Here is an 11130-nt window from a genome sequence, read left to right as displayed (position 1 = left end):
GGCACTGAAATTTAATCTGCTAGAAAATTAATTCAACCAGTTATTTTAGCACTTTTTAAAGGAAGAACAATTAAATCCATCCTGAAAGATCTGGGAACAGTGATCCAATGAGAAAAATTAGCAATGACTGAGATGCAAAAGCCTATAGCTTATAGTGGATAATCATTAATACTGATTATAACATAATCAGTTTATAACATAAACACTGCTAGCAACCTGATAACCATGCTGCACAGATCAAGTTAATAAACGGTGAGATCTTAAACCTCTCTCTGACATTGAGACGCTAAATGAGACTGTAATTCTTATTCAACATCAATGTATCACAAGCTTGAAACTTGGCTCGGGGCTCATGAATTAATTAGGGCATCTTTCGGAAACTTCACACAATGAACTTATACAGTAGTACATATGGGAATACTTTGATTCAAGAAATCTAACAGAGAGCCAAGGAGCCAACAACAACTTTCAGTTTTAAGAATTTAAAATAGTATAAAATAGGTAGCAGTGATTAAATCTTTATTTAATAAACAAGGGAATAATAGATGATAAAAATTAAAATAAAGGTTGCCTAGATAAAAAAAATGGCAAAATAGACTGGGCATAAACATAATATGCAGGAAGAGTTGGGTACAGACTTAAGAGACCGTAAAAGTCAGATATCTGAAATACTTGTTATGATGCACAGTATTATGCAAGAAAGAAAATCCGATTTCTAAATTTTGTGGTAAATCTCTGGACAAGTTGCAGCAGTTGGTTAAATAATTAAAACTCAAATTCCTGCAGCAGAAAAACTAATAGTAAAATAGCAATGTTTAGCCATTTACATTTTTCTATCATAGAGCTCAAAATGATTGTGATAAAAATGGAGTAAATAAATAAGCCTGAAATAGGTTTGCATGCAGAAGGTCTGGGAATTTTACTCAGTTCTGCTTCACAAAATGGAGTTCCGGGCTTAGTATTCTTTACTTCTAAGTGCCTGTCTTTTGCACGGCCCTTTGGTAGGCAGCAAGCATGAAATCTGTTTGTGCTCTTGCAACAGAGTGCAGGCAAAATATTACAGTTGCCACTATGAAAAACTGGTGGTAAATTCAATGTATAATTCAAAAGTGGTTTTCATTTAGACACAAGTCACATATTTCTGCAGCCAGATTTTTGATTCTCAATGATAATGTTCTACGTTTATTACAGGAAAGCATCCAATATCTAATATGATTATTTTATAGTATATGACTCTCAATTAATTTACATCTAAAATCAGAATGTCGTCTTATGTGTGTCGATAACATAATAGAGATAGACAAGTTCTATCTGTCAAATCCAGGAGGCAGTTATCTTAATTCAAGATGATGTTACTTTCAGGTACCTTGATCTAAAACCGGGGTCTCCAACATTGGCAACTTTAAGACTTGTGGACTTCAACTCCCAGAATTCCTCAGCCAGCAAAGGCTGAGGAATTCTGGGTGTTGAAGTCCACAAGTCTTAAAGTTGCCAACGCTGGAGACCCCGATCTAAAAGACACTAGGCAGCTTTCAGAGAATGAAGGAAAATGTATGAATTCTAATAAAAATACAATCAAATGTCAGGTCTACTGATTTCCATTTCTGAGTAACAAGCATAAGAAATTTCCAGATGCTGAAATCTGCTGACATGGTCCCCCACCCGCACCCCATTTGACTGCTGAAAAAGCAGGCTTACACATGAACGTACCAGGTACATCTTTAATGCCTTAGCTTTGTGTTTTTCAAAAATGAGCAAGGGGTGTGCATATTTTTATTTTGCAGTCTGTGTATATACAATTTTATTTGCATTGACGTTAATGATATTTTTATAACTCAATATGGTGCGTTTATAAAATGAGTTTATCAAAATACACTAGTTTAATAAATAAGTCCAGCCAAACCACCCTACTCAGAGTTAAAATTAACTTTGGCAGGCTTAAATGTGGTACACAGTCCATCATGACTATTATGCTTATTCTTTTATTCTTCCCTACCCCCGGATGCTCATCTTTTGACTAAGGAAGTGGCATTCCTGACAGATTTCTCATTCCACATCATCTTCAGCCAAGCATTGTGCACTTACAATTCTCTGCAAAATAAAATATAGTAACATTAAAATAAAACTGTTAATGGTATATTTCTCCAGTTAAGCACATTACTGAAATCAGTTACAATCTCTAGTTTTTGAAAATCAACCTCCCTCTGCCTCAAAAATCAACATCAGTAAGTAGCAGTATTTAATAAGCAGTTAAAACTATTTAGAGAAATAATAAACCAAGGCAAGCAAGCAATTATAGAAGATCGTTATGGTTTGCTGTAGCTTATTTGTGGAAGCAGGTATAATTAGTTATACCCAAAACACCTTTCTGACAATAAACTTTAAATAACCCTGCACATTGATGTTTCTTAGCTACATGGCTCACGATATGGATCCAGTGGGCACATTTTAACCATGATATGACCACTGGAAACAAATATTATTCAACTTATACAGAAGCCTTTCTAATTTATAAGATGTGGTAGCTATTTCACTTTAAAAGTTCCTTATTGTGCAAAATTAAAGCAAGCACATGTGTGTCAGGAAAAGAGCTGATATATTTGAATATGTTTCTTGTAACTATTGCAAAAAGATCTAATACAAATTCAACTACTCTATGGGTAAATTTCATATATCCAACAACCTCTAGTAACCTATACTAAACATATTTCTTAGCAGCCTGAATTTTATCTCAGCTTTCCTCAAATGCTTTTGGACGTGCCCAATTTTTCTTCATTTTTACTAAAATTTTTACTTCTTCATTTTTACTAAAGTTATATATATATAACTTTATTCACAGTTTCTTCAGTAAACTTAGTTCAAAATTAGTGTATAGGACTATCAGGTTTGGCACTGCATCAAACCAGTTCAAAGAACAAAGTGATGTAAAATCTAAATTTAGTTAATTTTTTCTCAGAGTCATTTGTAAAGTTATTTCTTATTTAAATGGAAATGCTAAGAGTTTCAGATAGGGAAAACTAAATTATGTCAAAATATTTTTAAAAATTATTTTATCATAGTCAAATTACAGACCAAAGTGAATGATGACAGAATTCTTACAGAAGGTTCCACAATTATATCCTCTTTATAGGAATAATATCCTATAATTTATAAACATCATAGTTAAATTTCAGTTCTGAGATGCGACTGAACTATTTGAAAGAAATAAGCTGTGATCACTACGTATATCCTCAGTTGCTTCAGTTCTGGATCTGATCTTAATGGGTTTAACAAACAATACTGATGAGATCAGGCGAAATAATACTGATACTTACTAATTCTATTTCAAAAACCAAATGATATTTTCATACCTGACTAATTGTAGGGAGTTTAGTAAGAAGCATTTGGAAAACTGGTGGTGGAAGAGTCTGTTGGAGAACTTGTAGTAATTGCTGAGGTTGTCCACAAACAGCGATGGCATTTGTCAAGTGATCAACACCTTTTTCATATTCTCCTGAATAAAAAACAACCATATTATAGCTACTAAAGATCAGGTATAATGACATTTAATGAAGATTTGAAACTATTGTTAGGTAACAATATTTAAAAATTCAATAAATTATTTCAACAAATGAAATAAAATATCTGCATATCACATCTATAAATTTGTTAACAAAAAAATACTCAAAATTCAAATTTCTACCCTAGAATTTTCAGACTTTATTCTGTTAGTGGTCGTCTTGATTTGTGAGCTATTTTAGACAAATTTAAATAGAAAAATAACATACAGTATATTAAAATAACAGTGATAACATTTCAAAGTTGCAGTTATAAATTTAGAGTTCTATTTTTACTTCTTCTTCTTCTTTTTTTTTTTTTTGTAACTCTCAAAAAGTAATTTATCCTGCAATCCCTGTGCCCTGGAATTTAGTGCCCTAAATTTAGCTGAATTTATCTCCAAGTGGGTTGAGATTAAGGGTCAAGCTTCGCTAATCAACATTTAGAATAATTCTATACAAATAGGGGGAAAAAAGTCATCAAACTCAATAGAGTTCAATAACATATTTGTAGATATACATAGGCTTGCCCTTTAAAGAGCATGCAATTATTTTACCTTTCAAAGCACTGGTTTCAGTAATAAGCCTTTTTTCTATTGATTTTATCTCTCTAATATGTCACAAGTTAGCAAAAAGAAAGATTAAAAAAATGCAACAACCTTGTGCTAAAAGTTCCTCTCCCAACTGTATCTCTTCAAGAAAGAATTTTTGAACTGCTTCAGCATCTTTTAGATCAGGCAACTACAAGAACAACATTTATCAAATCAGCCATTTAAATATCATAGCAAAATCTTCCACCCTTCCCATTATGCTTTTAAATATAATAAACTTCAACTTCCAAAAAGTTAATAATACTAAGAACTTTTCAAGAATAAAGAGAAGTTTACAGGGAATATTACATTCCATTTTTTTTACAAATTCTTATAAAAGTAAAAATAAAACCATACCTAGAAATCCCCTTATTAGTTTCACAATCCTCACAATTGCTATAGAAATTAGCTATCATTTGTGAAGTACATCATCCCACAATATGCCATGCTTATACATGGATCAAGAGAAATATCCATAAAAGGAAAATAGCAGAAAGTTATTTGCCACTTCCCAGCAGCTCCTGAATGGGCTAAGATTGGTTGGGAGCTCAAAAGGAAGGGATGCTTGCTGAAAAACTAGCTGAGGGATCTTCAATGGAAATGGGGAAGGGGAAAAAAAAGGAAAGTCATTATTCTTGCTTCTCCAAAATTAGGGCTGTTGGATGTATGCTACAAAAGGTTGATGGTACAATAATTTCAAGCCAGAGACCACTTTGAAAAAAATACTTTATTGTATTCATTCAAATATTTTATATCACCCTACTCCAGAAATTCTTGATGATTATCAGGAGATACAAAATGAAGAAATAAACCTCAGCTCCAACAAAACAAAGAAAAGTCATCCAAACAAATCAGTAAGAATAAATATAAGATCAAGCCAGTATATTCACATTAGCCCCAAAGCCTGCCAGTAGAGCATATATGCAACATAAAAAACATATTACTACCTTAGAAAATCCTGCTTTTTCTTTGGCAAGCTTCTGTTTCTTTCTTCCTATAGATTAAATAAGGATATATTGATTTTCAAACAATCATGCTACCATACTTGCATTTCAGAGTAATTTTCAGAAGAGAGGTCCCAACTTCATAGATTTCCGTATGTACCATAGCAAAGAACATAAGGGAGATACTCATATGTAACATCATATTATCTTTCACATGTAGAATAATTATTCTTAAATTATGCAAAGTTATATCTACAGGTCACTCCTCAGCTCACTCAAGAGTCAATGATAGATGTTATTAAAATATTCCCATACAGATAGTTTTTGAATCATGACCATAATGGAGCTGCCCATTACAATCAGAACTTGTGATGACCATTAAGATAAATGCCCATGTGATCACTTCACTTATGGCCCCACTATCCCTGCTCCCTGATGCGGTTGTTAAACACATGGGTCATTAAACAGAAATAGATGGAAGGGGGAAGGGTGCTGCAGCATTCCTGCAATCAGTCATAAGAGTGAGTGATCATGGAGTGATCATGGGGGATCATTTCAGAACCAGGTCATAAGTAGCTTTTTCGGGGGGGGGAGGGGTCTGCCACAATTTGTGGCACTGACTTACACAACCTGTTGTAAGTCAAGGACTATCCTATCCTATCTATATTTCTCTTATTTTTTTCTAGCACCAAAAGACTTGTGTATTGCTTCTTGTGTCTTACAAAATTTGGTGGTGATACATAGAAATATGTCGGGAGCCCAATTTTAATCAAATGCTGTACTTAAGCTCACCCATAAGCTCTTTCACATAGGTATAGGGAGACCACCAATGATATGTGAAGGATGTGTGTTTTTGTTTTATTTTTATAGTTTTCTTAGTATGATGTACATGGAAAATGGCATTTAATTTCATTGTGCGAGATGCAATGACAATAAACTAAACTAAACTAAACTAAACATAATCAGGGAGTTTTCAGCACTGTGATCTTTGCATCAATTGCAAGCTAATTGTTTCTTCTTACTATCATTTATTGCAATTTGCTTTGGAGAAACATTTACTTTGATGGTATAAAACTCATCTTAGGTAAACAGAAGAGTATTTTCACAATCTGGGGAAAAAGTTTTTATAAGCACACTTTTTTATTAAGGGAAAACATAACAAAGGTCATTGAGTACTTGTTGAAGAGCTGAAATAATGAGGAATTACAAAATAATGCTGCATTCTGGATAACTCTACATTTTTCTTTTGCATTTCTCCTTATCCTGGAAGTTATAAGTGAAACAGTACCAGGAGGGTTTTGAGAATGCATTATGTAGCATGACTCTACAAGCAGGATTTGTAGATGCTGAAACTTAACTGTCAAATATTACAAAGTGAAGGTAACTATAATATATATGTAGTACTTTATCAAAAGCAAGAATCTTCCCCCTCTATTTTTTTTTTCCAAGACACACAACTTTCTCCGGAACCTGGATAGCCAAATATGTAGAGGGGGAGTGACCATTGTGTAGTTTAACTATGTTTCATTTGCATGAAGAACAGAGACATAAAATTAGGTCGTTTCCCAGTGACCAGCTTTTGACTTTAATTAGCATTCAGCCGTCAGGATTAGGAGCAACGATAAGCTATGCCATCACAATGTTTTTAATTTTTAGTGAATGGTTAAATATTTTAGAGGATTTTCTACCGTGTTTCTCCAAAAAGACGACCCACCTTGAAAACAAGCCCTATCACGTTTTTGAGCGCATGCGATCAAATTAAATCTCACCCACAAAATTAGCCCTAATTACGACCCCCACCCCACCCTGGGGTGCAGGGAGTGGGGTTAGGCACACAGGTAAAAAATAAGCTAGGGTGGGGATGGGGGGTGGAGCTGCCCTACTTACCAGGCCTCGCACACCCCAACACCTGCCTCGCCTTCTTCTGCGGTTGCTTATTGCCACTCGCACGCATTGCCCTGGCCTCTATTTTGCCTTTAGATGCCTGCCGGAAGGCATCTGCAACCAATAACATCTATTATCGGCTGCAGAAGCCTTTCCGGAAGGCATCTGAAGGCGAAATGGAGGCTGGGGTAATGCGTGCGAATGGCAGCAAGCAACCGTAGAAGAAGTGGACCAACAGTGGGCTCCTGCTGGGCGGGGCTGTCGGTGCCACCGCCACGAGGTGAGTCAATAATTAGAACCCTCCAAAAAGAAGGTCTAGCCATTTTTCCAGGGGTCAAAAGAAAATAAGACCTGGCCTTCTTTTGAGAAACACGGTATGAATACAATTTTTATGAATACAGAAAGTATCTGCAAAGCAAATCTCCAAACATAAAGCAGACTTCTGAAATTTAATTGGAATATATTACATATTTTACAGTAATAAACATTTATGTTCTTTATTTAATTTTACAGCTGGACACACCTCTTTTCCTGGGGCAATACTATACAACTAAAACAACTTTGGGCACAGAATTCTTGCACATACATTTTATCTCTGTATATTAAGAACATATATACTTATGTGTATACAAATGTCAGGAAATGTGTTTATAGCAATATTCACTTCTGAATCTCCTGACTCTCAAAATTGTGGCTGGCTGAACTAAAGGTGAAGGAAATTTTGATGATGAATGAAACTTCTAATTAAGCAAGCAAGCACACAGAGCAAATAGGAGTTTGACAAAGGAGTTTAGATGGGCACAGTCGTTATTGGTAGGAACTAACAAAATGTTATCAATCCAACCAGATCATCTTCTTTTAATAAGAGTGACCAGTTTATCTGATCATGGGAATATAATAGACATAATGTACCTTAACTTCACTAAAGAATTTAGCAAAGCTTTCTGTGACATCCTCAAAGAGAAGATGGCAAAACATGGGTTAGAGTATGCTCCCATCAGAAACAGAGTTGGCTGAACATCATACCCAGTAAAGGTATGTCAGTGGAATGAAGTGTTTGAGTTGTATTGCAGGGCTCCATTCTGCACCCAATGTTGTTAAATATATTTACAAATATCTTGATGGAAAGGTAAGAAAACATTAATATATTATTTGTCAACAACATAAATTTGGGGAAAGGAAATAGCAAATTCCTTGGGGGACAATATCAAAATTCCAGAAATTTTATGTCAGGAGGGAAAAGTGCAAAAATCTTATTTTGCATAGGAAAAATCAAGTACATGAATATAGGATAGGGAGATCATACTGGGTACAACACCTACAAAAAGGATCTGGCACTGTTGATGGATCACAAGCCAAACATGAAGGTAATGCAATTGCTAAAAAAAAAAGGAAATGGAATGTTGGGTTGCAACTAAGTTGTATAAGATCAAGATCAAGTACAGGTAGTCTTTGACTTGTGACCATAATTAGGACAAGAATTTCCGATGCTAGGTGATGTGGTCAAAAAGCACAATTTCAAATAACCGCATGGCTTGTTAATCAAACCATTGGTGTTAATCAAATTCCATCAGTCATTAGCCAAGGACCCACCCCAATCCAAGTCATTCTGGGCTTGGTCTCTCGCAGCCCAAGCCTTGCTTCTTCCAAGGTGAGAGACTGTCTCCCTTTCAACTCCCTATTTCTCCCAGCCTTGGCCCTTTTTGCCTCACAAACACTGTCTTGCAGAGCGGCAAGCAACCCTTGAACCTCACAGCTCTGGGGCTGCTCGTTACGCTGTGGCACAAGAGCTTCTTGGCAGGCCATGCCTCTGAGTCTGGAAGAAGCCCATGAGCCACAGTGTCGCATGAAGCCTCAGCCACCTCAGCAAGCCCCAGCTCCAGCCAGAGTTGCCCTCACCACTTTGCACTCCAAAGCCCCTGCTGCCCTGCAGTCTGCCACTCCAGCAGACCTTCGCCATCTTCTTGCTCCACTGATAACGGGCATATCCAGCCTGGTCCTTCCTGAGTCAGCTGGTGGTCACTTAAGGCCATCTTTCCCAGGTCTTGTGAGGAAACCACCATGCATGATCTGGGAAATACAAGTCTCATGTGGCCAGCTAGCCGCCTCACAACTGGCCAAGCAGAGCATGCTTGGTCAGCAGCAGGAGCAAGATGGTGGATGTCAGCTGGGAAGTGGAGCACAAGGGCCATGGAGGCCAAAAGACCATAGATGGGGAGAAAAAGGCAGGTGGGGTGAGTTGAAGTGCCCCTGCGCTTGTAAGTGAAAGTAAGCTGCCAAACACCTAAATTTTTACCATGGGACAGTGGTGGTATTACAAAGACCATAACTTTGGAGACCAGTGGTAAGTTCCTTTGTTCAGCACTGTTGTAAATTTAAATGGTCACTGAACGAATGGTCCTAAGTTGAGGACTACTTGTAACAATTCACTTTTTATATGCGTTGGTTAGACCACACCCAGACTAACACATTTCGTTCTGGGCATGCAATTTTAAGAGCAAACATTTACAACTGGAGTATGCCGAGAGGAAAGCAACCAAGACTGAATAAAGGGCCCCCGAATGAAGAAAAGAAAGGCACTGGGTATGTTTAGAACAGAGGTCCCCAAACTTGGCAGCTTTAAGACTTGTGGACTTCAACTCCCAGAATTCTCCAGCCAGCATAGCTTCTGGCTTCAACTTCTGGGAGTTGAAGCCCACAAGTCTTAAAGCTGCTAAATTTGGGGACCCTTGGGTTAGAAGGAAGAGAAGATTGGGGCGAAGCATAAGGGGATGGGGAAAGGGAGCCATCTGCTGGGATGTGCGACAGTCAGTTTGTGAAGTTGGGGCTGGACTAGATGATCTCCAAGGCGCCCTTTAACTTTTACACCCTATGAGGCTGAACCTCTTCTCCTGCCCAAGCACATTAAAGGGGATTAAAACCAGGCAGTGGAAAACCCTATTTGCGGGGAGTTCGCACCCGAGTTCCTCCTCCATCCAAAGGTTCCCTCTCTGGCGGGGGGCCTCTCGCTATGGAAAAGACTAGCGGCCGTTAGCCGAGGACTTCCTGGACCTTGGAAGCCACTAACCAGGGCAAGGGAACCGACTCTTCAAGGCATCCCCGAGGGATGAGGGAAAGGGAATGTGGAGGGGAAGCCCTCGGGTCGCGAAAAAAGGCGTCTGGCGGGGAAGGAAGCGCGGAGTCCGCTCTCGGCGGCGGGGCGCACGAGGGGAAAGAGGCCGTAAGACTCACGTTCCCGCAACCGGTTCTTGAAGTTGGGGTCGCTCCTCCTCTTGCGGTCGAAATAGATGCAGTAGCCGATGAAAAGGGCGCCGCAGACGCCAGCGGCGATAGCGCTGCTCTTGCCCCCCATCATTTTCCGCTTTTCGCGCCCGCCTCCTCGCGCTTCTCCAGGCACCTTGGCCAGGCACGCAAGGAAAAGGGAAGGCCCGCCTCGCGCAGGCGCCTCCGTCATCAGCCGGCGACGGCAAGAGGCTCGGCTTTGCTCCCTAGCCCTCCTAGGGGCGAGAGCTTGGAGAAGCGGAGGCGCGGCAAAAAAGTCCTTGCCTGAAATGCGCCTGCGCGCGCGAGGCTCCTCGGTCACCCTCCTCAGGGCTTTTGTGTTACGCACGCGCGAAGGAATCGCACGAGGGTTTCCCCCCCCTCCCCGTTTAACTGTAGGAAAATTGGTTGCGTCGACGGGCTCATTCAGAAGTTTTTATGGAATTGGTCTGGACAGAAAGGGTGCAAATCAACCCATTGCCGTCTATCAGCATTAAGTTGAAATTAATGCGTGGCCGAACAGAGAAACCTATTCTACTTTTGTCAGAACCAGGCCATAATTTTAAGATTTCTTAGAAACCCCCGAGACATACGTTTTGTTAGAATAGCCTGATCCCTCATAGCAAGCACAATAAAAGGAAACCCTTCTACAAGATGCGTGCTTTTTTCATGTTATGAATAAAAAGCGGCAACTAGATACTAAATACAGGCTTTGAAAAAGGCAGAAAAATATATATTTTAACAAAATATAGGTATAATTGCTTTTTTCCATGGGGGAAAGTCTCTAATCTTAGAATTCTGACACCGTTAAATCACTATCAGAATAATCTGTAATCAAATTTAATAGAATTAATAGAATTCATGTAGGAACAGTAAAAGAATATTGTCTAAAAGAAAAAAATATTGATGGCTTTT

The 11130-nt window shown here is 38.4% G+C and overlaps 1 protein-coding gene and 1 non-coding gene across 2 annotated transcripts; both read right to left on the bottom strand.

Moving 5' to 3' along the window:
• Positions 1–502: 502 nt before the first annotated feature.
• On the bottom strand, positions 503–10411 carry TOMM20 (translocase of outer mitochondrial membrane 20). Its single transcript, XM_070950802.1, has 5 exons — positions 10186–10411; positions 5074–5120; positions 4196–4277; positions 3351–3493; positions 503–2091 (listed from the first exon to the last, which is right to left on the bottom strand). The coding sequence occupies exons 1-5, from the start codon at positions 10406–10408 to the stop codon at positions 2047–2049; spliced, it is 540 nt and encodes a 179-aa protein (XP_070806903.1). The 5' UTR covers positions 10409–10411; the 3' UTR covers positions 503–2046.
• On the bottom strand, positions 6245–6380 carry LOC139309143 (small nucleolar RNA SNORA14). The gene has a single exon (XR_011599801.1). It is a non-coding gene; the product is annotated as a small nucleolar RNA SNORA14 (small nucleolar RNA).
• Positions 10412–11130: the final 719 nt, after the last annotated feature.

The sequence above is a fragment of the Pituophis catenifer genome, unplaced genomic scaffold, assembly GCF_029215685.1.
Source record: "Pituophis catenifer annectens isolate HBS135680 unplaced genomic scaffold, rPitCat1.0.hap2 SCAF_1, whole genome shotgun sequence".
NCBI lineage: Eukaryota > Metazoa > Chordata > Lepidosauria > Squamata > Colubridae > Pituophis > Pituophis catenifer.
This window is presented reverse-complemented; position numbering and strand designations above follow the sequence as displayed.